This window comes from Condylura cristata, unplaced genomic scaffold, assembly GCF_000260355.1.
Source record: "Condylura cristata isolate star-nosed mole 26May11 unplaced genomic scaffold, ConCri1.0 scaffold00025, whole genome shotgun sequence".
Lineage (NCBI taxonomy): Eukaryota > Metazoa > Chordata > Mammalia > Eulipotyphla > Talpidae > Condylura > Condylura cristata.
Genome location: NW_004567126.1, coordinates 26,963,556 through 26,989,328, shown reverse-complemented (window position 1 = coordinate 26,989,328; position 25,773 = coordinate 26,963,556). Strand labels below are relative to the sequence as shown.

Below are 25,773 nucleotides of genomic sequence, written 5' to 3'. Positions count from 1 at the left end.
AGGAGTCTCATGTTTCGGATCAGGCCCCCTCAGGGCTGGGGCATGGAGGGGTGACAGGCCTCAGCCACGGGGCGGGACCGCCAGCAGCCCCTCAGCCTGTGCGAGTTGGGGGTGAAGGCAGGTCTGGCGTGGGAGGGGCTGGCCCTCTCTGTGGCCTCCCCCTCTCTCCAGAGCTCCTCCTCCTCCCTTCTGGGCCAACAGTTACAGGCAAAGAGGAAGTGGTAGCAATCTAGTCCCCCAGAGAGGTGGTGGAGGCACCAGGGTGCAGGGCTGGCTGGGAGGCGGCAGCCATGGAGATGTGGCGCCAGTGCACCCACTGGCTGATCCAGTGCCGGGTGCTGCCGCCCAGCCACCGGGTGACCTGGGACGGGGCGCAGGTGTGCGAGCTGGCACAGGCCCTGCGGGATGGCGTCCTTCTGTGCCAGCTGCTCAACAACCTGCTACCCCATGCCATCAACCTGCGTGAGGTCAACCTGCGCCCCCAGATGTCTCAGGTGAGCCGCCGCCCGCTGGCATGTGGCTGCTGGAGGTGGGGGCACCGCAGCCTCTGACTGGGTGGAGAGGTCGGTGTTCCCAGCGGCAGGGCTGACTTGGGTTGGTGGGCATGGAGCAGTGGCAGCGCTCTGGGGTTCTGGGGTGGCTCCCCCAAGGCTAACTGGCACCCTGAATGCACTCATAGACTGGGCTTACCCACTTCTAAGCTGAGAACTGGCAAACTTGGGGTTAATGCTTCAAGCCCCAGGCTGACGCCACTGGGGTTAGAGCTCCCAGATGGGACCCCAGGAGATCTGGAGGGAGAGCCCAGGGTGCCTGGGGTGCCTGAGGTGTTGACTCTGTGCGCCTCTCCCAGATCCCGGCTATGGGGGAGGGGCCTTCACCAACTTCTTCCCCTGCATGTGTGTCCTCCTGGGCCCTGGGCCCCTTCCTTCCCCTCACATCTTCCCCTTGGCTTCCTGCTTGGGTCTGGGGCAGGGTAGCACCAGAGGGGCCTGTGGCTCCAGCCTCTGGTCTTCCTGCTCCATGGGTCCCGGGGACGATGCTGGGGCAGAGCCCTGAGAGCGGGTCTTGTGCTTGAGGAGCCCAGAAACGCTGCCCTTTCTCAGCCTTGGCGGCCCAAGGGGAGGTGGATTTGACTGTGACACAGGGCGCAGGCTCGGGAAATATATTCAAATCCCTATTTGAATGTGGTTGGGGTGGGGGAGGTGACTTGGCTGGATCCTCTCTCTCTAGCACCTTCTCTGGCTCTCTGACCTTCTGGGTGCTGGGTGGAAGTGGCATATGCTTCTGACGGGGGTGGGGGGTGAGGGGCCTGGCTATGTCCTGCTTGCCCTGGGGTCTGAAGACACCTGCCATCAGGCCTTAGGCTCCACTCTGGGATGAAGCCTTGTCTTGCTTGGGGGGGGGGGATCCCCAGGGATGGGGGCACCGCTGAACCACTGTCTCCTTTTTGGTCCCAGGAGCCACGTGCAAATGGGGGAGAGGAAGCTCAGGGGCTGAGGGTCCCTGGGGGCGCTTCCTGGGGATGGGGCATGAGAAGGAGAGGCAACAGCCCAGCCTCCTTAGCCCACAGAGAAGAGGGAGCCCAGGGGGAGGGAGCTGGGGAAGCCCCACCCCCCAGCCCCCCCCTCCCCGGCCACAGCCATCCCAATTGGCCTGCATTTGCTTGCCTCCTTCTGGCCTCCAGAGCAGGAGGAAGTCTGGTGTCAGACACCAGACTTGCTGTCACCGTTCCCAGTGAGGTTTCAGTAACAGCCAATGGGAAGCGGTTACCCGTGAGGACCAACTTCCACCTCCGCCTGCACTGTCTTGTCTAACGTTGGCTGTCTGGTGCAGGGGGAGGGTGGGCCATGGGTCTCTAAGAGGGGAGTTGATTCTCCCGGCAGCACTGAGGTCCCAGCCTGGTCCTGCCCCTCAAGGGAGACAGACCTGAGGGGACAGAACCAGATGCCCTCCAGTCCATGCCGGTAGGAGTTTCTCCCTCTTCTGGCTTCTTGCACTGGGCGGTGTCAGGCCCCAGGCTCAGTAGGGCTATTCCTGATCCTGCCCGTCCAAGAGTACTGTATTTCCTGTGCCACCGTTTTCCCTCCCTGGACAGCCCAGTCCCCTGTCCAGTTAGCAGCGGGGATGCGATGATAGGTGGCCACGTTCAGCCAGAGGAGGGGTCAGAACAGCCTCTCTAGATTTGCTTGCCCTGGACTGTCAACACATTTAAGCCAGAGCCATGAATGGCCCATGGGGTGTGGAGGGGAAGTGGGAGCGGCATAAACAGTCTTTCTCCTTTGTTCACGGTTCCTCTGTTTTTTGCTCAGTTGTTCTGGGAAGAGCATATTAACGCTTCTTCCCTCTCCCTCCCTCTCTCCTGCCCACTCACCCACCCATCCACTTATCTAAACACCTCCCTCCCTCCCTCCTTCTTCCTTCCTCCCATCCACACATCCATTCATCTACCCACCCACCCAGCCAGCCACCCACTCACCCATCTACACAGCCACAATTTATGCAGATCATGCTCTTGGTACTGAGACGTCAGAATAAGTCACACAGGGAAGAAGCCTTTCGTCTAGTGAGGAGGCCAACAGCGAGCACAGAGGGAAATGCCCAAATTGCAGGAGGTGATATGTGCTCAGAAGAAACAGAGCAGGTCAGGAGATTCCAGAGTACGGTGGTTGCAGTTTTGAATAGGGGCCTGGGAGGCATCACCGACAAGGTGACATTTGTGGAGAGACCTGGAGACAGTGAGGGATGAGCCATGTCAATCTGGGGAGAGCTGTTCGGGTGCAGGGAACTGCCGTGCAAAGGCCCTGAGCTGGGCATGGTCAGGGCCCACTAGGGTACCACGTGGTGGCACGTTGCCGGGCTGCTGAGGTCAGACCGCAGTGGACCTCCGAGCTGGATGGGTCACCTGAGATCTGAGGCCCAGAGAGAGGACACTATTATTTTAGGAAAGGTGTCACCCCAGCTGGCCTCTGCTGCTGTCCTGGGAGTCCAAATTCTAGGCTGCAGAGATGAAGCTCTAAGGCCAAGGGAGAGGAGAGGAAGGGAGTGACAGGACATGAGAGCTGCTGGGCTAGGGAGGGTGCTGGGCCACAGGGATGCCAAGGTTGCTGGCCCCTGGCCACTTGGGGGGCTGGTTGCAGCAGGGAAGGGACAGGGCAGCAGACGTGGGAGTGGCCTTTGGAGGCGATGGATGTAGGTTCAAATCCCATTACTGCCATTTCCTGGCTTCCTGAGCCTCAGTTTCCCCATGTGTGAATCTGGATAAAAACCACACCGTTTTTGAGAGGGCTGTCAGGTATTTCATCACTGCGTGCTATGATGGCAGACACCTGATAAACTCATCAAAATGTCTCTTTATAGGGATTTTAAAAAAAGATTTATTTATTTATGCATGGAGAGCTGGGGTACAAGCCAGAGGTGTAGGGGTGGTGAGAGGATTCACCAGAGACAGAGTGGGGAGCAGAACAGGCAGATCGACAAAGTACACTGCTGAGGGGAGCAGCGGGCGGGTCAGGAGAGGTCTGCCGAGCCATGAGGGTCACCTCCGGGGCTGGGCATCGAACTCACACTGAGGCGGCTATGGCTAGCTTGCAGTGCTGTGTCTGTCCCAACCCTTTGTGTCACCGGGGAGGGTCCCGTAGGAAATTTTTTTTAAGGAAGGATGAGGGTAGTGGACCTTGGGCTCCGTAACACAGCAGGTTGGAGCTTGATTTAGAGGAGATCTCAACAGGGGTGATTTCACCCGCCCCCCCCCAAGGACATCTGTCAATGTTTGGAGACATTTCTGAGCGTCCCTGGGGGACACAGGACAGAGGCCAGCAGAGCTGCTCAGCGCTCAGTGCGGCAGGGAATCACACGCCCCGACCAGCACAGCTGCTACTGGCAGAGCGGGAACTCTTTAAAATAGCTTAACCTTTTGGTTAAATAAGATATTTGTATGGTTCAGGTATTAAAACACACAACAAGGTGCACAGAAAATATTGAACTTCCAGTTCTGTCTCCCGGAAGCCCAGCTTCTACCTTCTCTCTGAAGTGATTCCTTTTGATAAAATCTTGACTGTACATCCTTCCAGAATTTCTTTAAGCAATCATAAGCAAATAGGAATTTAAGTTCTTATTTGCTACACTCATCCCCTAAGACGGAAGGTGGCACCTTGTATTTTATATTCTGCTTTCTTCACTTTAATAATTATCTCAGGAATCTTTCCAAAATGAGATTGTGCTCATTTTTTTTTAAAGTAATGGTGATGTGACATTCCACTTATTAAACAAACTACTTCTATTGTGCTAACCAGGAGCCAGCATCAGTTTAAACCAGGGGCTGGCAAATTCCAAACCTCAGAGTCCAGCCTAGACCACAAAGTGTTTTTATAAAGTTTTATTGACACACGGTCATACCCCCTCATTTATGGATTGCTTTTGGCTGCTTTCCAGTGACTTCCAAAGGCTGAAGAGCTGACACAGAGACTGTCCTCTGTCCTTTGCAGAAACAGTTTTCTGACACTTAGTCTAAACATTTTCTATACATCCACTTGTTTAACCTCTATAACAACCTATGAAGTAGACTGAGCATTATCCTCTTTTTACATATGGGGAAATTGAGACACAGGGAAGTTACGTGACTTGTCCCAGGGCGTCCAACCCGACAGAGCAGGGTCAGGGAGCTGACCCTGGGCACCCTGGTCCCAGGGTGCTTACTCTTAAATACTCTCAACCGTCCATAATCCATGTCAGGAGAGAGCCATCATTTCTTACCAGCCTCTCATGCTTGTAACGGACCAGCTTCTATAACCGATGATTTTGTTCATTAATCATTTTCCGGCTCCTCACTGTTTGACTTTGGGCATGTCACTAACACCTCTCTGTGCTTCAATTTTCTCATCTGTGAAATGGGAATTTAAAAATCCCTGTCTAAAAGCAGTGTTGTGATGGACAAACGAGTTACTCTAAATAACTTAGAAAAGTACCTGGCTACATATAAATATTATTACTGCTGCCATAAAGTATATCCATGGATAAATTCTGGGAGGTAGTTGCTTGCTCAAAGCATATGAGCTTGTGTTTTTGACAGGTAATGCCAGATTGTTCTCCCTATAGGATTGTTCACATATTAATTATTCCAATTTTATTACCACTAGCAATATATGAGAGTGCTTGTTTTTCATCATCTTGTAATGTTGTAAAGCTTCTGGAGTTGTTCCAACCTGATGGGGAATAAATGGAATTCATTGTGGCTTAATGTACATCTCTCTTATTCTGGGTGAGATTGAGCTCATTTTCTGTGTTTGAGAGCTATTTATATATTTGCTCTGTGAAATAATATTTTTTCATACCATTTACCCATTTTTTTCCCTTCAAGGACAGTTGACCTTTCTTTCTTATTGATTTTCAGACACTCTTTATATATTAGGTTGGCTTGAATTTCAAGTCAGGCAATTACTAGCTTTGTGATCTTGGAGAAAAACAAATTACTTGATCTATTTGATCTCTGGTTATTTTATCTATACAATGGGAATGTAGGTAGTATCATTATGTCAGGACTGTATGTGAGTTAAACTGGGTCACATATGTTAAGGTAAGTTAAATTACTCCCTTGGTGATTTACACACAGTAAATGATAAGTTAATGGAAATCTCTTTTTGGTAACTTGATTTCAGTTTATAGGATGTAGTAGAAGTCCCAGTATGTAAAATGAGCTGCTGTAACAAACTAGACTTTATTTCATGCTCACAAAGTCTGGTTTGTATATCCTGAGGAGAGAGAAACTTTCAGGATGTAGGCTCCTTCTGCATCTTCCTTAAAGTTTTCAGAAAGCTGTATTCCAGCTGGATGGCATGTAGGTGAGTGTGAGAGAGTAGAACCATGGGAGTGTGAGAGAGTAGAACCATGGAGCTCTCGTGGATCAGGCCTAGCAGTGCAGTAGGAGCTCCGTTCTTATTGCACCGCCCAGACAAGCTGCCATCCAGTTGTCAAAGAGGCTGCAAGTATAGTTTAGGTGTGATCCCTGGGAGAACACAGAAATGGGTTGGATGTACATAGAAAAGCCAGTGCCATAGCTCTCAGGGTAATGCCTACATGGCTTAGAGATTGGATCTGGAAGGGGCTGGCTTGGAGGAAACCTGGGTGGGAAGAGGAGCAAGGAAGAGGTCAGTCAAAGCCATGATCGGGGAGGTGTCAGGTGGGGAGTGGGGACCTGGGTGCTAGCAAATCTCAGTGAAGTGGGTTGGGTTGCTTGGGGCCCTCCTCACAATATCCTCCCAGAGATGATGGGAACAGACGTGTGGGAATGTCAATATTTGGCCCTGTGCTTCCTTTTTCATGCCACCTGGGGCTGTTTACTCACCTCCCCTCTGGGACCAGTACTGAGCATGCTATTCCTTCGGACTTCACGGAGGATGCGAGCAAACCTGTTCTTTCTCTTCCCAGCCCCTCTTGGCTCCCCGTTGCTCTTGGAGCAAACGACAAAGCCCTCACCATGGTCCAGCAGGGCCTATGCATCGGACCTCTGGCCACACCTCTCAGCCTCATCTTCCTCTTTTTCCAGTTCACTCTCTAGCCACACCTGCTTCTTCATTATTTCTAGAAGCCGCTGGGGTCTCTTTGCATGTGCAGTTCTTTCTCTATAGGTCGCTCTTCTCCCAGATGTAAATGGTGACCGTTCTCTTACCCACTCAGGCTCCCTATCAGAGAAATCACCCCTGGTTTCCACCCCAGCTGGTAAGATCACACTCCAGCCCTGCTCCACACACACACACTTTCCATTTTCATCCTTGTTTTAGTTTTCTCCAAAACACTGACTGTCCTCTGACCTACCATAGTTTTTACCTATTTGATTTTTATTTACTTCCCCCACTGGATTTCCCCCACAGGGCAAATCTTGTCTGGTTTACAAGTCTCCAACTGCCTCGAACAGTACCTGGCACATAGCAGGTGTTCAATAAGTATTAGGAAATCTTCCTTCATTCATCATTCATTTACTACAGGGGTCAGCTAACTGTAGCGGTGGGCCAGCTATCTTTTATTTGTCAAATAAAAGTTAGATACATGGTCACGCCTATCCTTCACTCGGTGGTTGTTTTTTCTGAGTAAAATCAAAAAAAGGGCTGAGTAGTTGTGACAGAGCCTTTACGGCCCGAAAAGCCAAAAAAACAAAACTTACCATTCGACTGTATACAGGGACAGTTTGCTAAATGACCCCCAACTTACTAGGTGTTTGATCGTTTACTTAGACTTGGTTAGTAGTGCTTGGTGGGTGGTCATATATGGTTTGCTGGGTATCAAGCTTGTCTCTCCTAGTTTCGAGCTACATGGCTTTGGCCAAGTCTCTAGTCTTTCTCACCTTTGGTTTTCTCATTTGTCAAATGGAGAAGTGTTGGTGATGAGAATGACAATGATATTGACACCCAGTCACAGACATTTCTTACTGTGAGGCTTTGTATTGAGTGATGGAGAATTTCATGATGAATGAAACATATATACAACTCAGAAGTACATGAGAAACTAAGAAATTATAACATAGCAATAGGTGGGTAGAGCCCAGGGTATTGTGGGAGCAGAGAGTAGGGACGAGCAATCAAGGTAGACTTCCTGCAAGAGGTGACATACCTAGGGCGTATGTGAGGTTGGAGGCATATTTGAGGAACCTGAAGAAGTTGTTTGTCCTCCTCACTGACTTGAGTGCTTCCAGGATGTGAGAAGGATCCAGGGGTGTTTTCAGTAGCATCGCTGGAATTGTCAAGATCTCATCACACTGCAGAGATGGATGGTCCCCTTTGTTATTGGGAGGTTGTTCTGAGATCTGAGTTTTAGGAGGAACTTGGGAGTGAGGTTCCATGGGGAAAAGTAGAAGAAATAAGGGATGGTTAGTTGGAGAACTGTACATTTCAGTTGAGGAAATTCTGAACTTAGTCTGTAGAAGTTTCAACCAAGAGTGAGAGAAAACCCAACCGAAACTGGCTTACTCAGAAATAATATTTGTTAGCTCCTATAACTGAAAAACATAAGATAACATGCCTTTGGACCCTGCTGGATCCAGACAACATTTCAGGGTTCCCCCACCTCATTTCTCAACTCTGTTTTCCTATGGCTATTTCCCTCCTTACTTAGTCATCAGACATCTTTTCTCCTAATGGAGGCAGACAAACGTGCCCAGCTGCTCCAGTTTTTATAGTTCCATAATTCTCTGTCCAATGGAAAATGGGAAGGTCAATTTGATGGCATCTCAACCCAGAACCTATCTTTGCTGGATGAATATTTTTGTAGGGATCACATGTCAATCCCTGAAGCAACTGTGGCCTGGAGAACAGGATACTGGGATTGGCCACTCCTTTCTCAAGCTGGGAGTGGGGTTGATTGAGAGTGTGTATTGGGGGGTGGGGGGGGATGGGAGTGGTTCTACAGGGGAAACTGAGGGACTGTTACTAGAAGGTGGGAGAGAGGTCTTGCTTACATTGGCTTCAAATACTGAATTCAGCCCAGAGCATCAGCTCTCTTGCCACCTGGGGTCACAGCATTCACTGTCCCAGGGACATGCAATGCAGGGTATTTGGCTGCATTCCTGACCTCCACTCACCCAGAGTCAGGAGCCCTCTTCCCCCAGAGTTGCGACCACAAAATGTCCCCAGACATTGCCAAATGTCCTCTGGGGTGGGGACATTGCCTGAGAAAACCATGTTTTGGGAAGGAGCGAGCTTCCTGTCTTGGGAGGCATCCAAAGAAAAACGAGCAGTCATTGGGGACAGCGAGGAAGACTATGAGAGTTTCTCAGCCACAGAAAATATTTTTTTTTAATGATGAGCAGTAGGCGCCTTGTGAATTGCTGGAGTTATGGGAAAGAAGTCATCAGATACTGTCCACTCTCCTGAATTCATGACCTTGGGTATGTGTGTGGGGCGGTATGAAGGGGAAGCAGAGTATTTGCTCCTGTGACTGCTGTAACAAAGTAACACAGACTGGGTGGCTTAAAACAAGAGAAATATGATATCCACAGTCTGGAGGGGAGGGGTGGGAAATGAAGGTGTGGAGGAGACAGAGCTTCTTCCGGAGGTTTTAGGGGCCGAATCAAAGCTTTGCCTCTTTTAGCTTCTGAGGGCTCTAGGCATCCTCGGTGGTCACGCCACTCTCTCCATCTTTCCTCGGCTGTTTCCTGTCTGTATGTCTCCTCTGTGGGTCTTTTATCGGGACACCTGTCACTGCGCCTTGGGTCAAGCTAGGTTATACAGGAGGCTTTTATGTCAAGATCCTTAGCTTATATCTTGCGAAGTCCCTTTTTTCAACAACATTACATTCACAGTTTTCCAGGGATTTGATGTGAATATATCTTTTATGGAATATAACTTTCATGGAGGCTACTATTCTACCCAGTACAGACAGCAAGCAGGCTAATTGACAGAACATTATAGAAATACTGCAGACGAATGCAACAGCAGTGCAGATGGAGGAGAAAAGGGGACATGCTTTCTGGGGTGTGGTCAAAGAAAACAGACTGAAGGATGAGGAGTTAGTTACTCAGGAAGAACAGGCAGGGAGGCCAAAGGCTGTGCAAAGGCCCTGGGGTGAGAGGCTGGGGGGGGGCGACTGGAGGGAAGTGAGCGAGCAGACTGAGGGTGGTGGCCGATGAGGCCTAGGAGGAAAGCGTTTCACTTGAGTGCCTGCGGCGACATATAATCTCAACCTGGTGGCAAGTCCTGGAGGGTTTAAGCAGACAGGTGACTTGAAGATGTCCAGCTGGCTGCTCTGTGGGCACTGGGCTATATGGGCAACCAAGGGCATTGATGGTGGCGTCCCAGCGAGAAGTGGTAGTGGCCTGGACCAAGGCCAGGAATGGTGGATCCGGCTTAAGTTTTGGGGTTGAAATGACCAGACTTGCAGACAGCTGGGGCGGGGGAGGGGCGAATGGAAGGCAGCAAGATGGTATCTGGGTCTGTATCTAGGCCTGTGTGGGTGGGGGTATTATTTGTTAAGATGGGAAGGTTGGGGGGAGGAACAGGTTTGGGGGAGTTCTGATGGGGCTGTGTAAAACTGGAGATAGAAGCCATCACAGCAGCTCTTAACCAGGGGCCAGGGGACAGCTGGAATTGCCTGGTCTGCTTTTGGTCGTTACTGCTAGAGGGAGTGGTGTGCTGTTGGCAACCAGGTTTGCTCTCAAAGTCTTATGCTCTGAAGAGCCACCCAAACCTCAGTGGAACTGAAGCTAAGAGGCCCCGTTTAAGGGGCATGGGCTCCGGCCGCAAGGGGGTCTGGCCAAGTTCCAGTTCTGGCTGTAGTATCTTGGGCAAGAGCTGAACCACTGTGTGACTCAGTTTCCTCATCTTTCAAGTCAAAGGAATGTGAGTTCCCGAGGCCCCGTCTTAGCAGGCTCTTGAAGGATGGTCCTGAAGCTGTGAAGGACTGTGAACAGTGCCTGTTAGCACTTGGGAAATGCACCATGGGAGTAGATGAGCTCATTTTAGGAGGGAGGGGGCTAAACCCTAGCATGCAGCAGCATAGAGAGGCTGGCAAGAAGAGGACGCAGCAGCAACAAAGACATCAAGAAGAGAGACTTCATTGCCTGAAAGAGAGAGCCAGAAGGGGTGTAAAGAGGCCAAAAGAGGAGAATGTATCGGCGACCATCTGTTGCTGATTTGAAAGGAGTTTTAGGAAGTGGACCCCTCCATTTCAGAGATGCAGAAAGTATTGCAAAGAACAAGAGCCAGGTCCCATTTATTGAGCACTTACTATGTGTCCGTCTTGTTCTAAGAGCTTTATGTTTATTAACCCGTTTGACTGTCCCAAGTGGAGAAGGTCCGTTATGTTTTGGTCATCTGTTACTGTGAAAACAACCACCCCAAATCTAGTGATGTAAAGTAAGAGCTCTTCTACAGGCCTCGTAGATTCTGTGGGTCAGGAGCCGAAGGGGTGTGGGGAGGATGGTCTGTCAGCGCCACGATGGAAAAGCCTCAGCTTTGCGGGGGCTGGAATCATCGGGATGACTCTTCGTTTTCCTGGTGGTGTGCCCAGTGGGGACTGCAGGCTGTGGACTGGGGGCTCTGATATGGAACCTCTTGGTGTGACTTGGTCTTTGTCACAAGTCAGTCAACTGATTTTCGAGAAGTGCGGCGAGAGAACAAGATTTCCTTATGAGACCAAGGTGTTGATCTATTTAGAGACCAAATGGTGTCACTTCTCTGCCTTCTCAGTGACATGCAGGTCACTAAGACACCCACATTCCAGGGGAGGGGGTGCATTCCCCACCGCCTAATGGGCTATGGGGAGTCACGCCACAGAAGAGCACACAGGGAGGATGGCCTTTGGTGGGCCTCTTTGGAAATCACAGTGCAAACACAGACAGTTTAGGCAAGTTGCCTAAGGCTATGTAGAGAATAGGCCCGCTGGGTTTTTGAACTTGAGCGGTCAGTCGTGAACTTGTGATCACAAGCGCTTTATGAATGTCGCCTCCTTTCAGGGGGGTTGGGGATGTACGGTTAAGGAGATAATCTTGGGTTCAAATCCTTGTTTCTGTAGGTCAAGATTCCAGTCAGAAAGCAGAAATCACCCTAGGTCTTTCAGAGAGAATTTAACTCAGGTAATTGGCAAATAGATGATGGAGTAGCTAGGAAGACAAATGGGGGTATTAAGGTGCCCTCTAGGGTGGAGAGACAAGTAGGAACGACCAGGACCTAGGGGCCAAGGGCCACTTAGTGGGAGCTCGACCCTTGGGCACATGCTGTTTTCGGGCTGTTGAGACTGTAGAGGACATGCATATAGCTGGAGAGGCAGAGCAAGAGCAGGGGAAACACCTTGGTTTCTCTTCTTCCTGCCCTCTGATCTCATACCTGGGCCTCCCATTGGCTAAACCTGCCTGGGCTAAGTTGCAAAGGAGCCTGGGAATTTCATTTCTCTCCAATATAGAGCAAAGCGAAGGAAGAATGCGTAGGTGATGAATCCGAGAGCAAGGAGACTGAAGACCCTCATAGGTGTGGCACAGATGACGGCTTCTTTGAGCTCAGTGTATTATTTCAATTAACAGGGACTGCTGTCACTGCTGTTTGTGTGAGAGTCGATGATGTGCCATGGTTTTATACCCTGGCAGGGTTTTCCTGAGCTCTGATGGTCCTGTGGTTTTGGAGTTTAGCCCACTCTTAGATCAAGCCCAGATCTCCTTTCCCAGGACTCCCGTGGTCATCGGCCACCAGCACACAGCTAATCAGCCTTCTTCCAGGCAGCCTGTCAGAGATCTGGCCGCTGAGATTATGTCTCTGGCTTTCCTCTGTCACCTCTGGTACAGACCAAACACGTGCAACCCTTTCGTGAGTTCCTATAACTCCATTCTGGGGTGGCTCTTTGTGCCTGTGTGTCCTGGGACTCACAATGACCCCCAGATGGGTGCAGCACCTGTGCCCCCAAGAGAGGCAATTGTGATTGCGTATGGGGCAGGGCGAGCTGGGAAAATTGTTTCAAAAGGGACCTGTCATTTATGCTTCTCTAATGGACTTGGGGGATGTGGCAGGACAGTCGTCACGTGTGTCAGGACTACTAGACCCATTTGACTCCATGATGCCGATTTTGGTAAATTGGCACCTCCATTCACCACCCTCGATTCACTCAGTCCCACAGCCCTCCTGCTCATTCTGCTCCAGCCACTTGGCCTTGAACTCCCTACTCAAACGCACCAGCAGGGCCAGGCTGTTCCCTCTGCTGGACTGCTGTTCCTCTACATGCCCAACTGCATCTGTCGCTCATGGTCTTCAATCCCTTATTCAAATCTCACTCTCTCCACCAGGTTTCCCAGGCATTATTTGAAATGACACCACCTCAGGGCATAAGTCATTTCCTTTTCTACCCACCTGTCTCCCTTAAAACTTACCATATAACACGTTTGTCCCCTTCTAAAAGGTCAGCCTCTCTCGGGCGGGCGGGGAGATGTGTCTTTTGTTCACAGCTGTATTCCAGCAACTGGAACTTTCAACAAGTACTGAATCAATAGAGGGGTAGTTGGACTTCCTCATTTTCTGTTCCCTTTGTTTAGGACTCTTCCCCCGCCCCACCCCCAGCTCTCCTAAGTACAATTTATGTGGACAGGAAAAGCACACATTTATTTCTCCTTCAGTACATTTTATCAAGGGTAGGAAACAAACATGTGACAGAAGAGTGTTTCATAGTGTTGACCAATGGTGGCTTATGTTATTTCCTTCTTTTTCACCTTCCCACTCCCTGTCCCCCTAGTTACGGGAAAGGCATAGTGGTTAGATGGTACCACCAGGGCTTAAAAAAAAACCCCAGCTATATCAACATACAATAAATGACATAGTTAACATCCAGGATTTGGTCAGTTTTGACACGTGTGTGAAATCTGCCGAGTCAGAAGAAGAAACTTCTGTGACCTCCCCAACATTTCTTCCTACCCTTTTGTAATCCCGCCACACTAACCTCTCAGCTCCCACCCCTCGGCAACCACCTACCCTCTTTGGGTCACTACAGCTCCATTTGCACTGCCTGGCATTTACTATAAATCAGATGTTCTCTTTGTTTTCCCATCTGGTTCTGCATTCAGCATAATTCTTTTTTGATTCCTTGTATTGTTACATGTATTAGCCTCCTCCACTTCCTAGTGATAGCCAAGTAGTTGTCTATGGTACATGCAACTAGTTTGGTTGTCCATCCTGTTGATGGACATTTGGGTTCTTTTCAGTTTGGGTGGTTATAGATAAAGCCGCTGTGAACCTCTGTGTACATCTGTCCACCTGATTGTTTGCTTGCATTTCTCTTGGGTAAACACCTGGGATGAAATAGGTTCTACGGTGTATGTTTAACTTTTTCAGACACTGCCGATCTGTATTCCAAAGTGGTTGTACCATCTGACGTCCCCATTAGCAGCATGCGAGAGTGTCTGGGAATGTTTCTCTTTGCTTCATCATCTCTTGGTCGCTGACTTTATCAAAACCCTCTTCCATTTACCCAGATCCCACATTCTGCTTTCTTGCACACTCTCTCACCACAGCTGTAATTCGTCAATTATTGGATTTTTATTTTTATCTGCTTCATGTTTATCTCCCTGCTGGGCTGTGAGGTCTGTGGGGGAACGGTTCTTTCTGTCTTGCCACAGCAGGTCAGGGGCTTGGTGCACAATGGGCGCCCAAATTATGCTTGCAGGACAAATGTACAACTCTGCCTATTGGGTTAGATAGTGGAATAAAGACTCAGCTGGTATTTTCATCCCCAAAGTGAAGATGGAGAAGCTGAGACACCAGATGGTGCGGTGAACCATGCACATTCCCTCAGCTTGCAGTGGCTGGGCTGGGAGATAAATCCTCTGTTTGAACCCTTTTGACTGGCACTGAGATGTGGCAAATGTGCTGGAGTAGGAGGTGAGGAGGCAAAAGAAAGAGAGGATGGCGTAAGGAGGCTTTTGAAAACCAAGATGAGGAATTCAGGCTTGGAACGCTGCTTCCAGGCTTCAAAAATGGTGCCTGGCAAGCCCGCTCTCTCTGACCTGCAAGGCTGAATTTTACACACCTCAGAGTAAGGGGCTGTTCGAATGAAAGCAGAGGGCCCTTCCTTTCTCTGTCTCCTCAACAAGTACTAGTGACAGGCATTTCCTGTTTCCTGCAGGCTCTGGCTCCCAGGCTTGTGGGGGTGGGGGTAGCGCTGTGGTTGCACTCAGCTCTTAGTGCCCCCAATCGTCCTGCCCCTGCCACCATAAGGAAAGGGGCCTCGATCCCTGCACCCTGGCTCCCTGAAGGAGGGTGCTGAATTAGCCTGCCTTTCCCGCTCTTTCTTTGCTTTGGACAGGACATGCTGTTGAGGACCCACAGACAAAAGGGAAGTATCTGGGTGCTGATTTGCATGTAGGCAAGATGCTAGCCCAACTCTGATGTTTTGGTGGAAAGAGGAGGGAGCTGGGCTGGGTTGCCCCCTACCCAGGAGGAAATGTTCTCACATGCCCCACCCACATTTAAAGGGCCCTCTTGCTCTTTCTCACCTCCCAGGCTTCGAGCTACTGGGAAGTCCTTCTAGCGGTCTAACCTCAGTCACTTCTACTGTCTGAGGGAGCCCCATTCTCTAGCTGGCCTCTCCCCAGCTCAGAGATGATGAGTCACCCTCTTTCAAGGCATCACGTGGCTGAGGAGACGCCATCTCAGCTGATCTCCTTGAGGTCAGGAGGAACTTCCTTGGCCGACCACCATGCCATCTGCTCTGCTGTCCGCGGTGACCTGCAAGTCCGACTGGAGTCAGCCCATGACGCTGCAAAGGCTGCAGAGCCACAGTGTCCTGCTTGTGGTTCCCAAAACCTGCCGAGTCCCTGTTACGCTGCCTACTATGGCACAATGGAGGAGGCAGCTTAGTGTGGTTCAGGGAGATGGGGTGGTGCAGCGGTTATGGCACAGCAGCTGGCCCCAGAGAAATAGCATCCGGTGCCCCATTCCTGTATGGCCTTGAGCAGGTGACGTCTCCTTTCTGAGTCTCAAGTTGTCCCATTGGTCAAATAGTGGTTAGCGAACAAATCAATTCAACAGCTTTTATTGAGCACCTGCTATGTGCAACAAATAAAATGTATGGTTTCCTGCTCTGTGGGCCTGATGTTCTGATGTTTGGGAGGTGAGGGGAAGATAGACAGACAATAACAAAAGAAGTGAACTCTACAGGGCCATGGCTGGGGCTGATGGAGGTGCCATGCCTGCCCCGAGGGGCTGCCCAGGTCTTTTCTTGCTTCCTCCCAATCTTCGTCAGCCTGTTTGTCTCTGCCCCATAAGGTCTCTGCTCCTCCCTCTTCTAGCAGGTTAACCTGACCTCTTTACGCTGGCAGCAGGTTCCCAAAGACCATGACAGAGGTTGGGACGCCTGGGCTCCAAGTCCACTGTGCCTTCTGCGGTGTTCCTTTGGCCAGTACAAGTCACAGGACCAGCCCACACACCTAAGATGGGGAAATAGATTCTGTTTCTAGATGGCAGGTGCTGAAGAGTACATGAAGAGTACAGTCACAAAGATGGTGGCTGTTCCAGGACACAGTGATGACAATGGTGAGAAGGGCTTGGATTTGAGCAGTTTTGGGTGTAGAATACAAAGAGCCAGAAGCAGAGGAATAAATGGATTGATAGTTGCAAAACGCTTAGACACATACTTGGCTCATAGAATATACTTCAAAAACTTCCTCTGGCTGTTATGGGGCAGAGTGAGAGGCACCCTGGAACCCCAATACCCTCCTCCTCTCTAAATTGTTTCTTCAATCTGCTGCATAAAGACACAATATACTCTAGTGCATGAGACCTTAAAAAAAAAACTTCAATACAATTAGTGTACAGTAAAGAGAAGCGAAAGAATATAGTAAAAATAGTTTCCCCATAAAACACCCCAAGTTAACCTCGTGGTTAAATGTTCAGCCAAACAGGGTTGGCCCCAAGCAGAACAGCTGAGGCTAAAAAAAAAAGCGGGCCACAGTCTAAGGCACCTTCTGGTGGGACCTGCAAAGAGGGGACAGAAGGGCCCCGTGTAGTCTGCAAGGAAAAGAGCAAAACAAAAATCAAGATAAAGACTGCCGATGTTGGCCTCCCTCCAGGTTCCTCCCCACATTTGTTTCAAGTGTCTCCGTCCATGTCCCCCAAGAGTCTGGGCAAGTTCAAGCCTGAGAAGCAAGTGTGGCTTCTTCACCTGTCTCTGCTCCATGTGCCTCTTCCAGGTCTCCTTCCCGATTTCCCTCTCTCCCAGGCTCTCCTCTTCCCTTCCCTGCTCAGCTCCACCCTTCCCTGGTTGGGGCAGGGAACCTGAAACCTCCCCTTTCCCTGGGAACCACCCTGTTACATGACTTGATTCTGAAAAATAAGGAGCATTGAGAATCATTCTAGTTGCTGGATGGTGGTGGAGAGGTTGGACAGGGAGTGAATTTGAAGTGGCAGTGATGTCAGCCTTGACCTTGAGTTTGAAGTCCCTCCTGATGAATGAATGATGTTTCCCCAGCTGCACTGGGATAGATTGATGATAATGATGGTATCCCCCCCACCCTGTGTTCTGAAAACCTGACCCTCAAATGGAAAAGAGGTCCAGGTTATCTTCAAATAATCCTAAAGTTGTTCCTTTATTTATTCAATAAATATTTATGGGATCCCACGATATCCTACCACGTGTCTGAGTTCTGGAGTGACTCAAACTTAGGCTCTGCCTTCACCACAGGACTTGTGATGGGGCCTCAGGTGGACATTATACTAAGGGAACCTGGGGTAGAACAGTGAGAGCGAGGTTTGGGCAAAGCAATTGGAGGAGGCTTTCTGTAGCAAGAGGCATTAGAGATGAGTCATGAGGGTGAGTAGGAGTTCACCATAAGCAGATGTGAAAGAGTCCTCTGTTCATTTCCACGTGTGTAATTAATGGAACAATTGGTAGAGGGTTGGGGGATAGTTCTGGAGCCTCTGAGGACCAGATAGCCCACAGCTGAGATCCAGTTCTAGGTAGATCCATTGTAAGCATTTCTTTCACCACATAACTAATTGTCATGGGAGAACTAGCTGGTTGACAGTTCAGTTTCATTTCTCCAATGATGAATCAATGAATCAACCAGCTGATTTTATTTAATGCATTTAAAGTAGTTGTCAATTTAATTTCATTTCCCCATTGATGGAATAAGAAGCCAACTTTTTGCAAACTGATGTGTTATCATTTTCTAGTAGATAGCATGTAACCTGGATATCCACTCTCTGATTTCACACATCCATTGATCATTTAAAATACAAAAAAAGTTTAATACTATGAATTAATGAAAGACTTAGGAAGCAACTGCTTAATTACAATTTACAAAAGAAATTCAGTTCTTTGTCCAGTGTTGCCCTGACTCTACAAAAAAGTCATGCTTCATGATATATATTTTAAATGTCTCTCTTTTATTTTTCATTATTTTCTCTTTTAGGGGGTCAATAGTTGACCCTCTTATGGTCAATAAGTTTTGTAGCAAAAATATTTTCAGAGAACCTGTTTGGGATACTTACAGCAAAACTACCATACCTTCTGTGTCTGGTCCTTAAGAGTACTGTGTTAGTATAACACTAGCTGCTATAACAAAAACGTTATTTCAGCAACATAACACAATAGAAACCTATTTCTGTAACAACCCAAGTTCCTCTTGGTGCCTTAGGGGAGGTTTTTTTCTCATGAGATGCTTCAGAGACTTGGGCATTTACATCTGTGGTTTTGTCCTTCTTTAAATTCTCTGCATTATTTCTATCCAGCCTATAGACTAGGGAATAAAAGAGATTTGGAGAAGGCAATCCCACTTCTTAAATCCATTGGTATGCTTGAGGAATTGGCTAGAACCATTGGCCAGAACTAATCACTCGCAGATGGAACCACATGCAAATAGGGGATGGGAAATGCAGCCTTTTGCTGAGCAGCCATTTTCCAGAACATTTCTATATTTTGGAAGAAAGTGGGACTCTTGGTAGGTCCTTAGTGGCGTTTGCCCAGAGATGCAGCTGACATAGAATCAAGATCTGGAATGTGACAAAGACACCTAGTTTGCTTTGTGGCCTTGAATACATCCTACTTTTAGGTAGTTCCACTTAATACATTCTACTTCTCCCTCTGTGTCTGTCTCTCTCTCCTGGAACTCAGTGACATTCACACGGAGGCGCCATGGCCCTGGTCAGAGTGAATCTACTGCAGAGAGAAACGTGTTTGATTTCCCCCCCACCCCACCCCAATTCCCTGCCTTCAGGGCCTGCTGTCCTGTTCTACACCTCTAGGAATTTCTTCCTGGTCTTCAATTCCTCACTTGGACTCTCTGAAATCTCAGTTTCTCTATGCACTTGGAAGCAAACACAGTATGAATTTCCGGCAGTTAGAGGGTGCTGGTAATAAAGGAGAATTGCTCAAGGCTCTCGCAGCTGCTTGGGATGCCCCATTCCTAAGTCTCAGCCCACTCTAGAATCACCTCCAGAACATTCTCAGATGGTTTCCTGTGTGTCTCTGAGAATGTTTTCTAGCTCTAGGAAAATGCTTGGTCTGCCTAATATGGCAGGTTGGAAGAAAATCATAGTCAATGATGGGTGAGAGTTGATGGGTAAATATCTCAACATTCCATTTTTCAGAGGGGAAAATTCTGGGGCACTGTCATCCCACCTCCCAGAGGTCGGTAGCTGTCAGTTGCATTCCCTGTTTATTCCAGCAGCTCCTAATCGATACCTTCTACATCTGCACCTTCTTTTCCCATTTTCTCGCTGCTCTATGTTGCGAGATCACATTTCTCACATTTGTTGGGATCACATTTCTCTTCTCAGGGGCTGCTTCCAAGGACCCAACCTTAATATGATGCACAATTTTGATCATAAGTACACTCCCCACCCCACACAACCGTAACCTAAGAGAACAGTGACATATACAAAGACTAAATGTGAGTGTAAAGTATGGAGTTTCACTGTATGATGAGTTCCACAGGTGCCACCTGAGAAGAGTTTAGACAGACCACGAATACACCACAAAAACATTAAACCACACACTGGTAAGATCACTATCTGATGCCCTTTCAGTCCTTCCAGTTTCATCATCCAGTTTGAGCATCCCAGTCTGGCTCTCTTGCCTTATGTATTTTTTCTCAGGTGGAATGTATGATATATGCCTCAGGGTGTGGAAAGCATACATAAAACCTGAGGAGAAGAAGGAAATGCAAATGGGACACATCACTCACAATAACAGTTAGAACACGGCCACTTGGGAATCCTTGAAACTGTGTTTCTCAAGGGCTTCTCACCCTAGTCATAGTAAGAAAGAATACTGTTTACATTCCTGCCCAGTCTGCTGTCACAGAGCATATGAACACACAACAGAAGTGAAAGTTTGATGGACTCATTCCTGCCTTTTTGATATCAGAGACACTGAGATTTATTCCATTCTAGTGGGTTCTGATATGCTGATTTGATGACCTACTGTTGGGTCACGATCCAATTTGGAAAAGATAGTCTCAGACTCTCCTCTTCCTCTCCTTCTCCTGCTCCCCAGAGGAAGCCACTATCCTGAACTTTCAGGCAATCATTTTCTTGATAGTCCTTATAGTTTTGCTTAATGCATCTCCCTGACCATTGTACTGCTGAATCTGTTCATTTTGATACCTAATATAAATAGGATTATACTATGTATGGAGAACGGATGCTTTCATTGACATTACATTTGAGAAATCTGGGAGGATGTGTGTGGCTGGGGCTGATACTTTTGGAGTGCGGTATAGTATTCAACTGTTCAATTTATTCATCCTACTCTTGATGGATATTTGGGTTGTTACCAGTAATGGTAGTGATGACAGTGTAAAAATTTAGCCAAGACTTAGGATGTTTATTTTCTCATACATCTAGGGATCAAGAATCTGAGGACAACTTAGTTAGCTGGTTCTGACTCAGGGTCTCTCATGATGTTCGGTCAAGAGGATGGTCTGGGTTGTCAATATCCGGAGTTTGAGGATGGAAAATTAGCTTTCAAGATGACTTATTCACATGACTTTGGGCAAGAGATCTCAGTTCCTTGCTGTGTGGGTCTCTCCGTAGAGCTTCTTATAACAGGACTTCACCCAGAATGGTGGTGGCGGGGTGGTTGGGGATGAGAGAAAGAGATAGTTTAGATATGCAACACTAGTCTTCGAGTCTCACAGTGTCTTTTCTGTCTTATTCCATTCACTAAAAACAAGTCAGTCTTGCTCGCATTCGGCCACAGGGACAGACTCAAGGGCAGGGACACCTGGAATTGAGGACGGGCTTGAGAATTGCTACTGTGGAGTTTGTTTGTTTGTTTGTTTTTAAAGGAACCAGAGACTTTTTCTTCTTCTTTTTTAAAAAGATTTATTTATTTGTACAAGAATTGTGGTATAGGCCAGAGGTGCGGGTAGGGGGTGTGTGTGAGAGGATTCACCAGAGACAGAGTGGGGAGCAGACCAGAAGGATTAACCAAAATATACTGTTGAGGGGAGCAGCAGGGAGACAGGAGAGGTCTGCTGTGCCATGTGGGTCACTCCCTGGCCAGGAACTGAACTTGTGCTGCAGTGGCTTCGAATAGCTTCATAGTGCACCACCAGGGAGGGCCCTACCATGGAGTTCTTACTAGCATTCTCTCTAGGCATTCACATCTTTTGGTGCATAGGCAAGATTTATTATTTAAACCTAGGAATTTTGGGGTCAAAGGTTAGATTATGCCAAACTGTTTCTCAAAGTTTTGAACTGAATTCACATTCCAGGGAGTAGTATGTCAGAGTTTCTGGGGCCTTACCTTTCTGGAGCCAACATTCGATATAAGCCTAAGTTAAAAAAATGTATCTATCTGGTGGGTGGGAAATAGTGTTTTGTGATTTTATTTTATATTTTTCATGATATTTATTTCCAAGTGTTCAAGTATTTTGAGGTCACTTGCTAGACAAATCATTTCTTGAGTAGCTTATTTTCTCTATTTCTTGAGTAGCTTATTTTTGAAGCAATATTGGGTTTCAATACTGTATAAGTATTAAGAGGACAGCTTCACATTATTTTTTAATATAAAGATTTATTTATTTATGCATACAAGAACTGGAGTGCAGGCCAGAGGTGTGGGGGGTGAGAGGTTTCACCATAGAAAGAGCAGGGAGCAGAACAGGTAGATTGACTGAAATACACTGCTGAGGGGAGCAGCGGGCAGGTCAGGAGAGGTCTGCTATGCCATGTGGCTCAGCTCCCTGGCTGGGGGTTGAATTTATGCTGAGGTTCAGAGAGCTTCATAGTTTTGTGCTTTAACTTGTTGCATCACCAGGGAGAGCCCAGCTTCACAGTTTTTTAATGAATTGGCCACCACACCCCTGACCAAAGGTCTAGCCACTACCTCCCAGAATCAAATTCTCCCTCCCCACCCTCCTTTGCTTCCATTGTCAGAATCTAAGGGTGTGTGTTTGTGTCGTTTGCTCATTTGATTTGCCTTTTTTTTTTTTAAAGGAAATATGTCCATATGTGCTTTATTAAAAAATTAGTCAATGCTTCCAAGAAATGATAGTCACCAAGTCCACCTTATCTCTCTGCGATCATTAACATATCTAGAATCAGATTATTCCTCATAGACTTTACCACAACCATCCCCCTCCAAGCCACCTCATCTCTTGTAAGATTTATTGCCAAGGTCTTCTAACTGGTCTGTTATTTTCCATCCTCCTGTCCCTAGTCAATTCTCAAAACAATAATCATTGTGATACAGTCTCAGTGCAGGGCTGGGCTGAGGATGCTGGCTGCCGGGCCACATCCCTGAGTTCCTGGGCTGTTCTTTCCCTCCTCTCACATTTTAGCCATTTTGACCTCCTTGCAATTCTTTTTTAATTTTTATTTATTTAATTTATATATATATTTATATAAATATATATTTATACTTATATATTATAAATATATTATAATATATATGTGTATGTGTATATATATTTATTTACATCGTTCTTCCTTTTTATTTTTATTTTTAAATATGTTAAATTTATTTTTATTTTTTTTTTTAGATTTATTTATTTGTGCACACAGAATTGGGGTACAGGGCAGAGGCTCAGGGATGGCGAGAGGCTTCACCAGAGACAGAATGGGGAGCAGAACAGGCAGATTAACAAAGTACACTGCTGAGGGGAGCAGCGGGCGGGTCAGGAGAGGTCTGCACACCATGTGGTCACCTCTGGGACAGGCGGGAATCGAACTCTTGCGGAAGCGGCTTAAGCTTCTTAGTGCTGTGCTTTAACCCGCTGTGCCATCAGGGAGGGCCCGTTTTTCCTTTTTGTACAATGCCTGCTTTCTCCTTTCAGGTGTAACCCCATAAAATTCTCACCACCAATTCACCCATGTACCATAATCCTTTGTGCTTTGCTTTTTATATTGCACAAGTGAGCAAAATTCACACTTTGACAGCTACTGAGACTGACTATCTCCTCACAGGTTTTAGGGCATTTGCAATTCCTCTGCAGGGAAACACAATTTTTACATTATAATACAGCAAATATATACTAAGATATAGCAAATAAACACTTTCACCTTGTGGTTTGTCTTTTTGCTGTCTTCATGATGATTTTTGATAAGTGGAACTTCAGTTATTTTAGCCACATCTCTCCTTTTACAACTTGGGTTTTTTGTGTATCGTTTCAGGATCACTCATGATTCTGAGACCGTACAGATTCTCCTAAAGTCTTCGAAAAGACTTGCCTTTAGCATTTAAGTCTTTAATCCATTCAAAAGTGTTTTGAGTCGGGTATTAGGTAGGAATCTGACTTGGCTTCTTTCTTTTTGCCCTTATCGATAACCAGTGAGACCACCCACAATTGAAATACCTCTTTTTCCATGCAGTTGCAACACCTGTTCATATATGTGTGGGTTATGTCTGGGTCCTTAATTATAGTTTGTCTTTACATCTGTATAACTTATCTCTTGTAAGGAATTATCCCCAGAAAACCATTTATTATTTTTGTGAATTATTTGGATAGAGAGTTCTGAAATGACTTGGCTGGACTGTTCTCCTTTGGGGTTTCTATGAGGTTCCAGTAGGATGCTGAAGGCAGGGCCAGGTCTGGAGAGCCCGCTTCGCTGATGGCTCAGTCTTGCGAGACTTGCAAGGCTGTTGAGAGGCAAACATGGCCGCAGGTGAGCCAGGCAAGCGCCCAGACGGGAAGCTACAGTGCCTTTAGTTGGCTAGCCTTGAAAACTCACACGTTGTTGTTACTGCACTCTCTTGACATGCAAGGCCAGTAGTGTTAGGGGCTGACAGGAAAGGCATAAATAAATACACGGTTCTGTGGCCATTAGACATCATCTTGGACACGAACTACTGCAACCCCATACTACCATCTTTCCAGTCTTACTAGTGTAGGTTTTTGATGTGTCTTGATATCTGGAACTAGCACTCCCACTTTATTTTTCTTCTATCAGTTTGTCATTGCTACTCATACCTGTGTGCTTCCCTATATAAATTTGAGGATTCGTGTGTCAAGTTCAGTGAAAAACCATTCTGAGATTTTAATTGAATGGTATTGAATCTATACCTCAGTTTTGGAAAGGGACTTTTTTTTTTTTTTAAAAGATTTATTTATTTATGCGTACAGAACTGGGGTACAGGCAGAACAGGATGACTGACGAAGTACACTGCTGAGGGGAACAGCAGGCAGGTCAGGAGAGGTCTGCTGTGCCAGGTGGGTCTCCTTCCAGGCCCGGGATTGAACTTGCACTGAAGTGCTGCAGCCAGCTTGCAGAGCTGCGTCCTAACCCATTGTGCCACCAGGGATGGCCCCAGTTTAGGGTTATTTCTATGCCAACTTTTTAAAGTGGGGTGGGATGACATTGGTGGTAGTTCAATATGCAAGAAGAGAAGATGAAATCTTTCATGAGAAATTCATTTCTTGAGATATCATTGATTGGAAAGTAAGTATAAACTTCATAGAAGATCTCTGAAAGCAGAGAAAACTCAGAAAAGGATCATAGTGAGTTAAGATCAAAATAAATAAGAAGACAACATGGTATATAGAAGATGTTATATTTAATAAACATAAATAAAAATGAATAAACCCAAGTACAATAATCACACAGAAATGCTCAATTCTTCAGTTTACCATTCAGTAAGTTCTAGCAAATGTGTGCAACCTATCAAAACACAGAGTATTTTCATCACTTATGGCCTTTTTGAGTCAATCTCCATCACCCTTTACCCTAGAAGCAACCATTGACCTGATTTCTATCAGCATGAGGTAGTTTTGCTTATTCTAGCATGTCACAAATGTTATCTTTTTTGGAGAAAAAAGCCAACCTTTTCTGGTTGAGTATTGCTGATGTACCAATACACAGTTGACTTTGTATACTGCATCATAGCTGAATTATTTTACTAATTCTTTTTATATATTTGCCTATTCATTTGGGCTTTCCATGGTGGCAACTGTATCATCTGTAGAAACGACCATTGAATTTCCTTCGCTTCTTCCTTTTCTTTCATTCCTCATCTTGCTTTGCAGTGCAGGCTAAGATCTTCAATACAGCATTGAGTAGAAATGGCAATAGTGGCCATCCTTCCCCTTCTGATTTTAAAGAGAATCTTTCCAGTATGTCACTATTAGGGTATACTATTTTGCTTTTTATTTAAAACAGAGGTTCATTCCTCCTCCCGCCCCAGCCAAACTATCTACTATGCCCATGCTTCATCTGCCTTTCTCCTCCATTCCCTCCTTCATTTTCTCCTGTTCCCTCTGGAAACCATTATTTTCTTTTCATCAAGTTCAAGTTTTATTCCTTCTATTCTTTGTGTATAAATTTCTTTGGTATTTGTATTCCACAGATGAGTGAAAACTTCCTTTATCTGTCTTTTACTTTTGACTGATTGTTCAAACTAATCACCTCCAGGTCCATCCATTTCCATCGAAATCCACCATTTTGTCTATCTTCACTGCTGTGTAATATTCCACGACATATGTGCTCCACAGTTTCTCTGTTGAGAGTATTTGGGTTGGTTCCAGGATTTGGTGATTGTGAACAATGCTTCTATGTATGTAGATGTAGATAAATGTTTGTATTTGAGTTTTCATGCCATTTAGATAAATACCTAATAGAGATATTGCTGGATCATATGGAATTTCCATTTTTATTTTTGTGAGAAATTACTAATCCGGGTTCGACAGGGGCTGTATCAACCTGCATTCCTACCAACAGTGGATGAAAGTTTCTTTTTTACCCCAACCCTGTCAAACATTTGTTAATTCCACTCTTTTTTTATATGGGGTGTTCTTACAGGGGTGAAGCAGTGTCTCATTGTGGTTTTAATTGACATTTCTCTTATATTAAGTGATATTGAACATTTTTTTTT

The 25,773-nt window shown here is 46.9% G+C and overlaps 1 protein-coding gene across 2 annotated transcripts in view; it reads left to right on the top strand.

Annotated features, from left to right (window-relative positions):
* Positions 1-192: 192 nt before the first annotated feature.
* The window catches only part of VAV1 (vav 1 guanine nucleotide exchange factor), a 49,984-nt gene continuing 24,403 nt past the window's right edge, over positions 193-25,773 (top strand). Inside the window, exon 1 of one of the 2 annotated variants that reach the window (XM_004689287.2) lies at positions 193-494. In XM_004689287.2, coding sequence (XP_004689344.1) covers positions 291-494 — 204 coding nt within the window. In that variant the 5' untranslated portion in view covers positions 193-290. The remainder of the gene's footprint in view (positions 495-25,773) is intronic. The other variant, XM_012729935.1, reaches the window with a different exon arrangement.